At 36.0% G+C, this 16,040-nt stretch overlaps 2 protein-coding genes across 3 annotated transcripts; one reads left to right on the forward strand and one right to left on the reverse strand.

Annotated features, from left to right (window-relative positions):
* Positions 1 to 8,476: 8,476 nt before the first annotated feature.
* LOC104243963 (uncharacterized) lies at positions 8,477 to 9,166 on the reverse strand. The gene is made up of 2 exons (XM_009799248.1): positions 8,855 to 9,166; positions 8,477 to 8,725 (listed from the first exon to the last, which is right to left on the reverse strand). Exons 1-2 carry the CDS (start codon positions 9,164 to 9,166, stop codon positions 8,477 to 8,479), a joined length of 561 nt encoding a protein of 186 aa, XP_009797550.1.
* A 2,974-nt stretch (positions 9,167 to 12,140) lies between these two features.
* LOC104243955 (RING-H2 finger protein ATL58-like) lies at positions 12,141 to 15,858 on the forward strand. 2 transcript variants are annotated; one of them, XM_070170864.1, is made up of 4 exons: positions 12,141 to 12,409; positions 12,537 to 12,591; positions 12,687 to 12,769; positions 14,840 to 15,858. In XM_070170864.1, the coding sequence occupies exons 2-4, from the start codon at positions 12,538 to 12,540 to the stop codon at positions 15,219 to 15,221; spliced, it is 519 nt and encodes a 172-aa protein (XP_070026965.1). In that variant the 5' UTR covers positions 12,141 to 12,409; position 12,537; the 3' UTR covers positions 15,222 to 15,858. The 2 variants fall into 2 exon arrangements, with proteins under 2 accessions (XP_070026965.1, XP_009797540.1); XM_009799238.2 differs by having other exon boundaries at positions 12,141 to 12,591.
* The last annotated feature ends 182 nt before the right edge of the window (positions 15,859 to 16,040 follow it).

A 16,040-nucleotide genomic window follows, 5' to 3' on the forward strand; every position in this document is an offset into this window, starting at 1 on the left:
GCGATATTGTGACCCTGCAGTCATACGGTGTTGATACTATTCAAACACTGCATTTTTCTTCACGAATATGCTCTTTCAAAGACTGCGATAAATCCCTTCAAGGTCTAGAGGGGCATAGCAAACCCAGTTCGAATTCACAATTTGTTACATAAGGAATAAAATGGATAAATACAAAGTACTTTTCATTCAAACATAGCAAGGGTCATTACAAAATGAGGCACAACCTCGAACAAAAAACACAAAAAGACAAGAAAACAAATAGGACAGCACAAACAAAAAAGCAAATGCATTTATCTTTTGGACCGCGGTCACTGAAATGACACCATCAGTGGTCCCCGCCAAGGGGAAATGAAAACTATGCATCTTAAGGTGCAGGCCCAACTGAAGGAGGGCAAGATGATGATGGGCCTCGCCAAGGATTTGGAGGGCCAGTGCACGAGCTAGGAGGTACTCCTCCAATGTCTTCCTCCAAAAAGTCAGCGAACTCATCATCCTTCAGAAGTCCTTCCTCGGGTGCGGTCTCATTAAGAATGAGTTTGGCTTCCCCCACAGCTCACCTTGTCTTTACTATTTCTTCTTCCAAATTAGGCATCCCTGCAGGAATGCCCTCCAATGTGGATGACTTAGACTGCGGGAAGATGACATTCTGCGCCAGCTCCGATTGTAACATCAGCTTAACAAGCTTTTGGGCCATGACATCCTTCTCTCCCTATAGCTTGTTCATGTCAACCTATTAGGCATCGGTTGAGTCTTTCAATGATGTGAAAGTCTACTCAAGGTATGATACATGCAACTTGGCTCGAGTTAGGTAGTAAGTCAGTGTTGCATTAGCACCAATCAACTAGTACGCTTGTGCTTCTTTCTCAACCAGACATACCTCCAGATGCTCGACTCTAACACTATGAATGGTGCCCATGTTCTCGATCTCCCTCTTCAGCTCTTTCAGATCATCCTTGGCCAAATGGGCTAACAATTAGTAGGTTTTCTTGTCTGAGAGCGTCTCTGCTCAACGAGCTTCCTAATCCTTAGAATTCTCCCTCAATCCTTATATGGTTCTTTCATAAAAATAGAACTTATACTTGATTTGGATCGAGATTAAATTTCCTGCACGAAAGCAATTTGACCTTACATATAAGTTTAACACAAAAAAACAAAAAGGCAAAAGGCTAAAAATATTTCCCCAAAGGGTGCAGTGAAGCACATCGTTTGTTAGCGTGGTTTCAGATTAGGCAGATATATCTTCCCTTTCCAAGGGACCTATCAACCCTTCTAGCCAGTCGTCCCTTCACCAAAACAGTTCAAGAGCTTGACCGCTTTCGCTACATTGATCAAAATCAAACGAATACCAGCACTCATCCAAGAGTTGGTGAGAGGAGGGCGCGTAGCTGAAGGTCCAGTGGGCATGGTCAAATAGGTCTTTCGGTAGGATCTTCTTCAGCGGTTCCTTACTCCGATCCAAATAAGGAATCTCGCTTCTCACTAGCTCCGAACAAGGGGATTCCAACCCTCATCCTCTATCATTATAGGAGTAGTATCTTAGTGGTGCTCGGTGTGAAGGACGACTCCGGGAATTTGTCGAACACCATCAAGCCCTATCTAAAAGTTTGACCTTTTTCTTTTCCTTGGGAGATTAAAGGAATAAGAGTCGGCAAGTCTACCCTTATTTTTAAGGTAGACAGATGCTTGACCCTTTCCTTGGCAGAATCAATGAAAGTGGGGATATTGATTAGCACTTGCGAAATAGCCTTCCTTAGAGGGATATCTAAAGAAAAAGAAGGACAACCGAAGTTGGGGCACGAAATCTTACAAACGCAAAAGTAAAAAGTGCTTACCATGATCTTTGGCCCTCCATCTCAAAGCCTCGGATATGAATCTCCAAGTTCTCTGAGTTATCAGAGACTACTGGGATTTTTCCAACCCACTCCTCAATGTATGAGATGCTCTCTAGAGCTACCAATGTGGCTACAAAGAAGGGAGAAGGAAAATCAAAAGAATGGCTTCAAAAAGGGAGAAAAAAGAAAACTATAATACAATCTAGAGAAAGTGTCTTTACATTTGTCATTCCACCTCTTCGAAATACGCCCGTCTTCGGGCCGAATCAACTCACATGTTGGGACTGAATAAATCAGTCGAACCAACTCCTATCGTGATCATCCTCGAAGTTCACGAGGGTTCGTGTACCCCGACTCACCATCGAGATGATGCTCCCTCCAATGGATTTAGAGAGAGAAAATGTAGAAGGTGCAAAAAGAGCAAAGTCGACGTGAGCGACACTCACTAGAAAGTGGAAGCACACTAGAATTATGGGATCTATCAGGGGTTGAAATCCAAAGGTAAACAGATAAGTATACATAAAGGAAAAATCAGGCATGTGACTGGAAATTCTTTAGTTCTCTTAAGGGGAGTGAAGGGGTGACATGATAACTCCAACGACAATTACATAGACTTATGGGGATATGTTCTTCATGAACAATAAAATCTATGTTATCTACATAAGAACTACCAAATTGCCTCGATTCTTTGTTTCATGCTTCAACGTCTCCCTCCAAATCGAAGTGTTTGGAGAGAACCTCCAAGATCTAGGGCTCAGAACTTTGCTTCCCTTTCCTGCCTTTATGAGATTTGGGAGCTCTCTTCTTCTCCTCAGAAAGGGAATAGAAGAAACCCCCACAGAAGCAACAGGGACAAAAACAGGGGATTTTCTGATGAGGATGTAGCAGCACCTCTAGCTATAGGCATAGAAGGATGATCATCCATTAAAGGAAGGTTGAAATTTTGGAAATCCGTGAGGATATTGAAAGAGAAGTTGCAAAACGAAGGAAAGGATCAAAGAGAGGGTTAGTGAAGCAAGAAGGAAGATGAAGAAGATGATCAGCAGAAGACTTCTAAATTAACAAGGAGGCAAATGACTTGCTATATATAGGTGGGAAACTCTCCCTTTCATAATCGCCAAAATTGGAAAAGGTTTCTATCATAAGTAGTCAGTATTGCTTAGGGACTATAACGTATGGAAGAACTAATGAAAGGTAGCCACATATCTTGGAACATTAATATGGACTATGCGCAATTCATGTCAATCATAAAAGCAGCGCTCTGTTGAAATTCCTTGTTAAAGAAGGACTCTAAGCAAGACTGACTCCTACCAAAGGATTACCATTTATCGAGCGCTCTTCGTCGAGTCGCCAAATAATTGGGTTTGGGGAGGCGTAGGAGGGCTGATTGTATTGGAAAAATTTGCCTTTTCCACTTAGCGCGTTAAAAAATTCCATATGGCAAGTACGACTCAAAAATGGAGATAAATGAAGGGATTTGCCACCGAGTTCGACAACTCTTTTATCACGGAAGTGGTGGTTATCAGAGAGTCAAGTATTAATAAAGACGAACTTATCATTGGTGAAGGTAAGAATTTAGTAATTTCTTCACTAGTTATTTCGCTTGTTTTAGTTATTAAAAATCTACATAATCTGTGTTGTTTTTGCTTTTTAGATTTTTTGTAGAAATGTTGTATATAAATTGCAAATGTATCTATATTTTTTAAGCACTAAATTAATGTAAGATTATTTGTCTTAATTTTGAAGATTAATTGTAGATTTGTTGATCTGTTTAAAATTGTTGATATTTTGTATATTTTTTGAAGTAATTTTGTAGATAAAATGCAAATGTATCTATGTTTTTTAATTACTGTATTAATGTTAGATTATATTTTTTGAATTTTGTAGAATGGACATTTTTTTGCATCCCATAATGTTAATTATGGAGTGCTTAGATTCCAGACATTATGTGACCTTAGCATTCCTAGCCAAATTAAAGCGCTTATGTCTCCAAATGGTTTGAAGCTATTCAAGAAGACATGCTTTGGTTATTTACTGTCATTTCCCAATTTATGCATGCAAAATCAAGCTATTCATCTTCTTATGAAGTATGAATTGAATTCATCTAATGCTTCCTATTTTTCAGCTGAGTTAAAAGGTGAGAGGTTAGATTTTGGATTGAGAGAGTTTGCAGTAATAACTGGTCTTAGATGTCATACCGAGGTGACAGACTTTGGTTACACTCCTAATTATGTTAGTAAAATAATGAGCAGTTACTTTCCAAACAAGGTAAAAATGGAGAAGACATACCTAAAACAGATAATAACCAACAAAAGCTGGGTAAATGATGAGGATGCAGTAAAGTTATGTATTCTATATCTCATAGAATTCTTCATTTGTCCTTTAGAGAGAGGCCATATTGGGTTGGTAGATCATTTTAGGTTTTATTTGGTGGAATCCGATCAGTACGAGACATTTTCATGGGGTATTTAGTCTTACAGACAGATGATTGAATCAGTTAGGCACAGACTAAATCCTTTCGTTCATTCTTATCTCATTCGAAGATTCCTACTAGCCATGCAAGTATGGTTGTATGAGTGTTGCTCCTCCGTCAACATTGATATAGCTACAAGGATTTCTAATTCAATCTCTCGCATACTTAACTGGTCAACTAGTAAGGGTCAGATTTGGTTAGCTGCAATTGAAGACAGAATGATCAAGCCTGAATGGGTGAAGGTAAATGGTTTTTATTTATGAATATACAATTTACCTACAAAATATCTACAATTTGTATACATATTCTGCCTTAATCAAGCTAATTTTTTTTTCATCATTTAGTTCACCAACATAAATGAATCACCTGAAGAGCTTTCAGTGATGTCTTTGCCTGATAAAATTGAGTACATAATTGAAGAGGTTGAACATGTTTCTGAGGATCCCAAAGTTGATGCTCCTCCATTGGAACCCAAAGAATCAATTGGAAAAGAGGAAAAGGAGTCTATTCTTCATAAAATAACAAAGTTAAAAAGAGGTCTTGAGAAGGTAACATGTATTCCTAAACAGCAATGTGATGTATATATAATAGTGCATATGTTTTTTAATGTATGCTAAGACATATTTCTGAAGTTAACTATGTATTTTTTTAATTATGTAGGTCGATGAAAAGCTTGAAGATTTTAGGAAAGATATATTTGAAGAACTAGTTAGCCTTCGAGACCTAATAAAGGAGTCAGTCAAGATTGTTTTGCAGGTGATAAACATTCCAAATGATCAAGTTGATGCAAAGGTAACATTTGAATTTTAATCACATTAACAAAACTATCTATGTCACCTCTAAAATATATATCCTAACTAATTTAAAACTTTCAGTCTGCTGGGAGTTCAACCAAAAATGCTGACCAATCAAAAGACAAGAACAATCAGCAATTTCAGTTCAATAGTGGTGAACCAGTGCAAGTCAACCCAGCAAAATAGGTATCTACAATATATCTCCAGTTTATCTACAATTATCTACAAAATATCTACAAGTTATCTACAACATAACTACAGATTTATACACAATATATACAAATAAATCCAGCATATTGGCACAGCTCTACAGATTTATGTAGATCTTATAACACACCTACATATCTTCTTAAACTATCAAGCCAATACTATCAAATATGATTTAACATTTTTAATGAAAATAACAGAACATGTTGAAGGTGCACTTGGTGAAGAAAATCATCCAGCACGTGTTGATTTATATACACATTTTAAAGGGACAGTTGATGAAAAGAATGCAGGTATGAAATTGTATTCAGAGATATTTTCTTTATGTTTCACTATTTTTACCATTCTATTAAGTTAGATATACATGGTGTTACATAGAGAGAAGATATGCATGCACAATCTCCAATTCACGGAGTGACAGTAGCAGCTCAAAGAGAACAGCTGAATCAGGAAGATAACAATGTAGGTGAAGAGGCAGAGTATGTGAATGTAGGTGATTCAGAAGACTCCGGAGGTGAGAAGAAGGAGGTTACGCTTGATGATTTTGAGCTGCCTGATAGCTTCTCCCAGTTGGTTATGTTCGGTGAGCCTATACAAGATGAAATAACACCCGTGTATCAAGGTAGAACAAGACAGCCTAGAAAGCATGCCCGATCACCATTTCTCCCTTTATACAGTTCTGGTGGCAGCACCTCGGTTAGACCTCAAATTTTTCACCTCAAACACCCATTTACTAGTGTTATTGGTCAAAATATAGACCTTGAGTTGTTGGATCAATTCCACAAGTGGTTATACCACGGTACCGACGCAGGTCCAAAGAGGTTAGGTTGCACAATTGGACACTTTTATTCCAGTATTCATCTTTTACACATCCACTTCATGCAATAATTTTATTTTAATTTCTATTAGTTTATATAGGAGGAAGGCTCCGTATTCTATAAAGGACAACCAAATTAAGCCATAGTTGGATCTTGGAATGGAAAAGGTTGACAAGAAGGAGTGGTTCTTTTCCCTGGCACATCCAGGACAAGTCCTCAATGACTCGGTAAGATTCAATGTATTTGATTTGTAGATAATTTATACTTTGATTGTAGATGCTTTGTATTCTGATTGTAGATGAATTGTAGTTATTTTGTAGTTTTATTTAAATTATTTGAAGATAACTTGTAGTATAAATGCAATCTATTTTGTTGCAGCACATTAATATTATAATATATTACTTGAGGAAAAGAGGCAAGTATGGCCCCCATAACAAGACAAGGTTTATTACAACATATTGTTTGTTCAAGACTAGGATTAATCAAATTTATGAAAAGTTCCAAAATTCTCCTCAAGAAAAGAAGTTTTCTGTTATCAAATCCCAGGACGTTGTAGCAGAATATATATTGGGGTATAGACTACTCGCAATTGTTGCATGGGATGAAGTTGATTATGTCATTATGCCCGTCAATATTGTAGAAAAATTCCACTGGGTGTTGGTTATTTTTGACATTGCAGAAAGGCAACTTTATGTATATGATTCCATGGTCTCTTCACGCAATCGCCCTATTATTGAATCTTGTGTCGACAAGTTTTCTGTTATTATCCCTTTGTACTTGTCATGCACCGGTTTTTATAGGAAACGTAAAGACATCAACTTCAAGAATACAAAGGCATACATTGAGAAAGCTGTTACCGACCCTCTTAACATTCAGTGGATCGTCGGAGAGATACCACAGCAAAAAGAAGGATCACTGTAACAAAAATCTTCTTTCTTTCTATAAATTTAACCCTTTTTCTGATGGTTTGGTAAATATAGACTTTTTTTTTATCTTTTGCAACGATTGTGGTGTATTTGTTGTTGCCTTTGCAGAGTATGTTAGTCTTGGAGAGTTATCAATTCTGGCAGAAGACCTTTCTGATATTGACCAACACCGTAGACACTATGGAGCGCTACTTTGGGACTATGGTAGAAAGAAGCAGGAGCATGGGGTAATTAGTGATAGTGAGGTGACAGGCAAATTGGCAAGGAGAAAAGGTGCATCAGCTTTGAATGAGAAAACACGAGTCCAGAGGAAGAAGAAGTAGTTGTAATGTTTTGTATGGAACATATAGTACAATTGTTTAGTTGATGCTAGTTTAGAAAAAAGATGGTAGACAAGTTTTTGAACAATTTTTGTTGTTTTAATTGTAGCAGACTTGCGCTACAATTATAGTAGCCTTTGTTTTTTTTTCTTATCCAGTATAGTAGTTCAAATGGAAACATTCTATTGGTTTTATATTCACTTGTTGAATCTTTACAGTACTTGATCTTCATTATTTTTAGCATATAAATCCTTTCCAACTGAATTTTTATATAGTTATTCTATCAATGCTAAAATATGTAGTTATTTTGTTGTTTTTTGTAGATAAAGCGTAAAAATCAGTAACTAAATATTTTGTTCCTTTTAAATTCAATTTGTTGAATGTATAAAGTACTTGATCTACATTATTTTTATCATATAGCTTCTTTCTAGCTGAATTATAATCTAGCTATTATGTCAGCTACAGATATTGTAATTTTTTTGTAGTTGTATTTGTAGATAATTTGTAGATTATATTTAACAATGTGTTTTGTTTCTTTTATATTCATTTGTTGAATATAAACAATACTTCATCTACAATATTTTAAGTTTTTAACTACTTTCCTACTGATTTATATTGTAGATACTCTGTAAATTCCATTTAATGTATTTTTTTGTAGTTTTATTGTAGATAAACTGCAAAAACACATTAACAACTGTGTAAAGGATTCCTGAGATAGTAAAAAAGTTGTAGATTATATATATATATAAACCATTCATAAATAAATCACTCTATGAAAGTATTATCTCAATACAGAAAAACCCTAACTAACTTCATTATGATCTTAAAAAGCCTCAACAATTACACATCAAAATCTGTTATCCTGAACTCACCAACAATTTTTATGAAATATTCTGTTAATTACATAAAATTTTATTTCTTTTTGGGTGCATTCTTGCAAGATCTTTTGTTATACCCTTATCCTCCGCAGTTGCCGCATGAAACCTTGTACTTCTTTGAATTTATTTCATCATATATTTTGTATCTTTTTTTTGAGGTCTTTCCGGCTGCCTTTTCCCTCCTTTAGGTGGATTTACTACTTCTTCAGATATATGTTGTGACACATTTCATTTGCTTTCATCAGGCAGGGGATTTACTGGTATTTTATAAGTACGCAAGAGGATCGCCCTTGTGTAATAAGGAGAACAATATTGTTCAAAAGACTCATCCTTGTGTCTTAAAGCAGCCAAAGCATGTGGACAAGGAAGTTCGTCAAGCTGGAATTGCCTACAACTACATCTCTTATTTTCAAAACAAACAATATAACGCCTCACACCATCTAGTACTGTATGGATGTAGTCTGTTGAAGCTCTCACCTACGATTACATTACAAACAAAAAAAACAATTCATATACGGTTAAACTCAAACTATATACAAAATATCTACAATATATCTACATTGTCCTATATAAAGTAATTTGATTCAATAAATGAGCAGATTTTACTCTAAGCTTGTGCGACAATATTCTGTTGTTATCCAACTCTTTGTTGAATTTGAACCCAATGTATGTGAATGTACCCTTTGCTTTCAATAACTTTTCCTTCGTCCAACGTTCAAGAAGGGTCCTCATATACTCTAATAGTTCTACTATCGGCAACTCTCTTGCATATTTTGTTACAGCATTCAACGACTCTGCAATGTTTGATGTCATAGTCCAAGTTCTGTTTACCGTAGCATGTACTCGAAACCATCTATGATAGCCAATATCGTATAAGTATGCTTTAACACGGGAGTCAATCTCTTCAATCTTTGACATCCTTTCATTAAATTCATCAAAGGTGTACGACCGTGTCGTGGCAAAGTATAATTCACTTAACTTTAGGTGTCCCTTCTTGAACTTTGCACGTATATTTGTCCAAATATGTCACATGCAAGAATAATGTGGCATGCCGGGATAAACAATAGATGTTGCCTTCAAGATACTCTCATTCCGATCCGAAACAATACACATATTTGGTCTTTCACCATATGCGTATTTGAATTGCTCAAAAAACCACTTCCATGATGCGTTATTCTCTGAATCAACAACAACATATGCCAATGGTAATATGGTACCTAGATTATGTGGCAAAAAGCAATTAATTGGCTGCAGGAAAATGCAGAAGAAGACATATATATACAAACTACAACTTTTCTACAATAAATCTGCAAGTACTACAAAAAATATACAAGCTACAATATTTTTACAATAAAAACTTCAATACCTGCTGCATCCATTATACTAGCTATTAGCATTATTCACATGTATGCTGACTTTAAGAAGGTCCCATTAACTACTACAACTGGCCTACAATATTCCCAACCACTGATTAACGTACAAATTGCAACAAATACATACAAGAAGCAATCATCGTCCGTCTTCTTCAATTTAACTACAGATCTCGGATAAGTCTTCTCTAGAATATACAAATAACTAAGCAATTTGCTGTAGGAGTCAGCAGGATGACCTCTCAAAAACTGTAAAGCCTTTTCCTTTGCTCTCCAAGCTTGCATATAGGTTAGATTTACGCCGTGTTCAGACAACATGTCAAATTGTATGTCTTTTGGCGTGTAAATTATCTTAGGATCAGAATATTTTGGAATAACCATGCTACCAACTACCATGGCAGTAGGTTTGCGTTGTATGAATGTATTGTCCATTAAAGAGCATGTGTGCTGGCTGTTGAAATTTCTGACCTTGAACATTGCAGAATCATTTATGCTAGTTGCCTTGAAGTACCATGTACAGTTTTCACCAACACATATCAGTCAGTAGCTACACAATAAATACAACTTAAACACTGGTTTAAAATGTAGATTTAAAAAGAAAAAAAAAACTATTTTAGCTTAAACGATCACATTATACAATCTATATACAACATAACTACAATTCATCTACAATTCTGATAAACATTATCACAAGAAAAAACTAAAGAAGTAAAAAATTACAAATAAACTACAAAATTAAAAAAATAATGATCTTTGACCATTCATATGTTCATACCTTCTAGCACTAGATATTTTAACCCTGAATTGGAACTTGTGCATGACAGAATAGTGCTTCATTGCAGTTGCAATTGTTTCCTTGTCTTGGTATACTTGTCCTATTTCAATAGAACTTGGTGTACTATCTGTTAATATTATACTTTCATATTCCTCTATAACGGGAGATGTTGGCATATCAAGTAAATTTAGTGTTCTAGACGAACCTGCATGAAAATATAAATACTGTTATGAATAGTTTGTAGATAATTTGTAGAAAGGTGAAAATTCTGTATTTCATATTAATTTTTCAAATGATATGTAGTTTTATTGTAGAATAAATGTAGAAATTTTGTAGATATTATGAAAATCCATACTGATATATATTTACTCTGACACGTAGTTTATTTGTAGATAAAATGTAGATAAAGTGTAATGCATTGACATACAACCAGAATTTGATAGAAAAATTAACATCACACACCTGCAGCTGTGTTCTCATTGGTGATACTCAATTCTGTATTGAAATCGCGAATAGTTATACATAGCGGATATGATCCTAAGTTTTTGTTTTCCTTTTTCGTCTCCATGTATACACGAACACCCATATTGTTCCTAATTTCCATTGGAGGACAATACTCGTTGACAATGTATTTGATTTCTATAATTTTTTCGGATGTATCGATCATTAATTGTTGTGCTATTGTAGAAATGAATAGACTATAACTCGCATCCTCATCGACTATAATGCCATCGACCTGAAATTCTCTAAATCTCCCATAGTTATCCCAATTCTCATTCAGTTGTAGCATAATTGGGATTTTCGACATAATTGTGTTTGTTGCAGAAGAATTGTAGAAGATTTAGTCGTTTTTGATTTGTGAAATCAGAAAAAAGGTTAAAACAGAGTGTATCACAAAAACAGAGTATGGAAAATTTGAAACGAAACCGACGATAATTATGAATGTGCGTGATTTGCGTTGTAGAAAATCTGGAAGAATATTTAATTCCCCAATTTTAGCGTGCCTAAATAAGAAAACATACTGCTACAATGATTTCTTATTTAATGAATTATCTATATTTTGTAGAAATACTATTAGCATGGTGGGTAATATACAAACTATGAACATATTTAGTAATATAGTTTCCTACATGGTATAAGAACGAAAATTTTCCTTTTATTTATTGCTCCGGTGGGCTCCTAAATCTCTTCCAACTGCGTGTTGGAACCAAATTGTGCACTGACAAGTACTTATTTAACAATCAAATATAATTTAATATGAAGAAGTTTAACTAAATTAGTCAATGTATTAGAGTCTATTTTAATTAGTGCGAATTCTCGGAGGACTGAATTTAGTTTAATGCGAATAAAATATATACTTGTAACAAAAATCGAGCTACTAACATGCAAAAATTTGGGGGGGGGGGATGGGGCGCTTTTGGAGAGATCTTTAAAGATCTGATTGGACCCCATCAAATGAATAGCTAATACTAGTAGTATTGCGTTTAACAAGGGGGAAAATTTCTCCCCATATTTTAATCTTGAAAAGCATGGTCCCCACCCTCCACCCCCACCCCAACCACCCCCCCACTTTTTGTCTGCTCTGCATAAAGAAGGAAGCATGAAGTTGGCCTACTTGCAACTTGCAAGACTCGAAGAAGAGTTATTAGTAACTCACCTAGATTCCCAAGTCCAAATCCCAAACACTTTTGTAATAATTAATTACCTTCTTAAACCTTCACAGTTCATATATATATATATATATATTTGCTATTACATGTCTAAATCTCCATCTGCACCTATCTCTTTATCCTCTTGTCTCTTTTTTGATCTGTCTTTTCCTTTGCCATTTTTCTCCTATTCCAAGCTACATTTCCCCATCTGGGTCTTCTTCATTCTTGCACTACATTTATATGGGACAATTGTTATTGTCGTCCCAAGATTCAATTTAAGGAAACAAGAAATTATATTGTCTGTTGGTCATGTCTTATACTGGAAAAGGCTACTCTGATTCCAGCACTACTGCTGCTGTTGAAGGTTCATCTCACTTGAAGCTTTATCAAGCTTTCATTTTTTCAGTTCCCATTTTCTTTGCTTTTGTACTTTTGTTGTTTTTTTACATATTTTATCTTCGCCGTCGGAGGGTTGACTGGTCTTCTTTAAGGATGAGGAGTCCACAGTTGCAGCACACCGCTACGGGAGCTGATGAATTGTCAAGGGTATGTATAAGGAAAATAAAAGAAAGGAGTGATTTTTATATAAATCTTGGAATTGTTGTTTTAATTGATTTTTTTTTTTGTTGTTGTTGTAACAGTGTGAATTGGGGTTGAAGAAGGAGGTGAGGGAGATGTTACCAATTATTGTGTTCACAGAGAGCTTCTCAGTTAAAGACACACAGTAAGAGTCCTTTGTCTTTCTTGATTCTTTGAATTGTTTATATGCTCAGAATTTGGTAAAAAAAAAATTGGTAGGCTATGCCAATTAAGCTGTTTCCATTTTTTTTTTTTCATGTTAAAAACATGAAAAAAGTTTGCAACTTTATGAACCAACCTGACATTTTGGCCAATTGGGTACTCAGGCTTTTTAAAATTTCAGGGTTTCATGTTCTATGCGTACCTCCTGATATGTCGATCTATCGGTGTGACATTATGATGATTGAAGGCGTTAAAAGATGTGAACCTAAAATTACATGGAGGGAAGTGTCTCACAAGATCTTAAATCTATTAGAAAGAAAAAAGAATGAGACTTGGCTCAAAATAAAAGACGGTGGAAGTAAGAAATTCCATATAAGTGATAGTAATAACTAGTTGATATTAAACTAGTTATTGAGATTTAGAGAGGCCTAATTTGTCCGAAAGACAAATTATTTAGTATCAGAATGAAATTGACCAGGGAAGTGTGGTATTAAGAAGAATCATAACCCAATTGATTTGGTATTGAGCCATTGAGGTGTGGTTGATAGATAAATGATTGACAGAGATTTATGGAAGGTTGTTTGCTATTGTAGTTTATGTGGGGGGGTGTTATGTTGCATAGGATGTAACTTATTTTGGCGTCGTAGTAGAGTATAAAGTAGGATAAAGGAATAAACAAGCATGGAAGTCCACTGGAAATCACTGGGCTTGATACTGGTAGTAATAAATGAAAAGCACATAAATCCGACCCTTTATCTTTCCCGGGTAAGTAAGAGCACATTGCACAAATCGACCCCTGTAATCGAACTTCTTGAACTCCTTGAGGCTTTTTATTTTAAACCTTAATTAGGGAGCAAGCATGGAGCTGCAAAGGCTTGCCTACTCTGAAGCAGTATTAAGAAAAATATTATCCAAAAGATGATGCCTGTAGAAAGCTCCATGTTGGTAAACGATTCCACGGTATTTTCATCAATTTCACTGCAACAGTGCCTTGATGGACTTTCATCAATCTCATTGCAAAGAGCTGCCTCTTTCAAATGTCACGACACTCAACTATATGCAGATCTAGAGATATTGGTACCTAGGGGTGTCACATGTGTGTGTGTGTGGGGTGGGGGGGGCTGATTTTGGGCAGGTCAAAATGGGCTGAGTCAATAAATTGTCGGGTCAATGCCCCACCCAAAAGTTATTTGGGCTGAGATGAGGTTGGGTCAAGATGTGGGCTAAAATTTGGGTCATAAGGCTCTTACCAAGGTTTAATTAATGTATGTTGCTTTCTTATGAATTATTTAATTACCAAATAAGACTTTTTTTGTTTTATTATGGTCATTTATAACAAAGATGCTCACGGATCAACTTGGGCTAAAAATTAGCCCAACTTTAGATGGGTTGGGTCAAGATGGGATGAGTTCAACAATGGATGAGTCATTGAGCCGCCCAATCTTGGGCGGGTTGAGCTTAAATTGCCACCCCTATTGGTACCTAAATTTGTTAAAATAATGTTGTCCTCACTAACAATTTTTTTTGGTTAAAAAAAAAAAAACAAATGCACCTCTCTAACTAATAATATCTGGGGTCAGATAAAAAATTTCATCATAGGAGCAGAAGGCTCATCTCGTAACATGCATTTATTATGAATAGTCTGTGTCTCTGTGATTGGTGATATTGCTGCAACTTCATCTAAGATATTTGTTGCACTCGCTGCTGTGTTGTTTTTGCTCTCTTATAGAAGTTATCCCCAAAACTTTAATTACTATAGTGGTTGTTGTGATTAGTTTTTCTGGGAAATCTAATGATATGTGCTTTAACTCATGCTCGAAAGAACTATCAAGTAATTTATTTTGGCATTTGAAAGAGTTTTAGTTTCGAATTTCATCCCATACTTGTTAAAAGTTCTTTCGTTATATTTGTGGTTAATTGTCCATGAATTTCAAAAATCTATTTGTTTAGTTTTCTTAATGCAATGAAGCCATAATATTGGAAATATTTGTTAAATCACGATTTCTTAGTTCTCTCTCAGTTTCTTATGGACTTCTCTCTTTTGCTGTTACAGGTGTTCAGTGTGCTTAGGTGATTACCAAGCAGATGATAGACTTCAACAGATACCTGTGTGTGGGCATACATTTCACATGGATTGCATTGATCTCTGGTTAGCTACTCATAGCACATGCCCACTCTGCCGCCAATCCCTCCTTACTCCAGCTAAAGCTTCCAGTGAAACACCTCATACTTCGGCAGAAACCAGCGATAGAACATCAGCTGAGGAAAGTGGTGATGAAACATCTCGTCGTAGTGGCTCCGACTGCCCCAAAGTAGGCCAATTAAATGTGGAGCCAAGAACCACAGATGAAAGGGTAATTGAACCCTCTAGTCAAGATGCAAGTGAGGTTGACAATGTTGACCATGAGAGGGACTCAAGGGATGATGCCATGTAGGAAAGTTTGATGCTCGATTGTTGGGGGAAAATTTGCCATGTGCAGGATAATGTTTTGTGTGTTGGGGAACAATAGCAAGTGGGATGGTGCAGGATAAGTGTGATACATATATAAGTCTAGTATTCTGAAGATCTTATCTGATAGAGATCAGATCTTGTTGTGTGCTCGTGAAGTTTCTACATTTCTCAGGGAGAACCAGAAGCAAAACAGCTCGTTTTTCGACACTTTTTCTCTCTGGGAAAAGAAGAAGCAGAAGCAAAGTCATCTCTAGCTAGTGCATGTACAGATCATATATCTTGATTTCATGCTCGTGAAGTTTCGACATTTCTCAGGGAAATGAGAGCCAAAACAGCGCTGAAGTTTTGGCCATCTCTGGGGAAGAAGAAACTGAAGCAAAGTCATATGTAGTGCATTACAGATCATATCTTGGTTTTGTGCTCATGATGTTTCGACATTTCTCAGGGAAATGAGATAGGCAAAACACCTCAGAAGTTTTGGCCAATTTGCATCTCTCTGGGGAAAGAAGAAGCTGAAGCAAGCTTAGGCATTCTTTGATGCATGTTTATCGGAATGTTAAAAGTTTCTGTAGAGGTGTACAATGTAATAATGTTGTGTTATGAAAAGTGAATTTGATGGACATTGAATTTTATGTCTTTCTCAGTTTGAAGGGGTGGGGGTGGGGTGGGGTGGGGGGAGGATGCTGTCATAACAGCATTGTCAATTTTTACTGATTGGTAATGTTGAGGAATTCTCACTGCATTGTATGAATCTTCACAATTCTCTATTCAGTTGCCCTGGAAATGTCATGGAGATACTCCA

The sequence above is a fragment of the Nicotiana sylvestris genome, chromosome 3, assembly GCF_000393655.2.
Source record: "Nicotiana sylvestris chromosome 3, ASM39365v2, whole genome shotgun sequence".
NCBI lineage: Eukaryota > Viridiplantae > Streptophyta > Magnoliopsida > Solanales > Solanaceae > Nicotiana > Nicotiana sylvestris.

Bases quoted from the DNA above. Each gene is read 5' to 3' on its own strand.
- LOC104243963 (XM_009799248.1), bottom strand. From the start codon at position 9,166: ATGTCAAAGATTGAAGAGATTGACTCCCGTGTTAAAGCATACTTATAC. The intron at 8,726-8,854 runs GTAAAATCTGCT...ATGTAATCGTAG, and splicing joins TATTGTCGCACAAGCTTAGA to GTGAGAGCTTCAACAGACTA.
- LOC104243955 (XM_009799238.2), top strand. From the start codon at position 12,355: ATGTCTTATACTGGAAAAGGCTACTCTGATTCCAGCACTACTGCTGCT. The intron at 12,592-12,686 runs GTATGTATAAGG...TTGTTGTAACAG, and splicing joins GAGCTGATGAATTGTCAAGG to TGTGAATTGGGGTTGAAGAA. The intron at 12,770-14,839 runs GTAAGAGTCCTT...TTGCTGTTACAG, and splicing joins TTCTCAGTTAAAGACACACA to GTGTTCAGTGTGCTTAGGTG.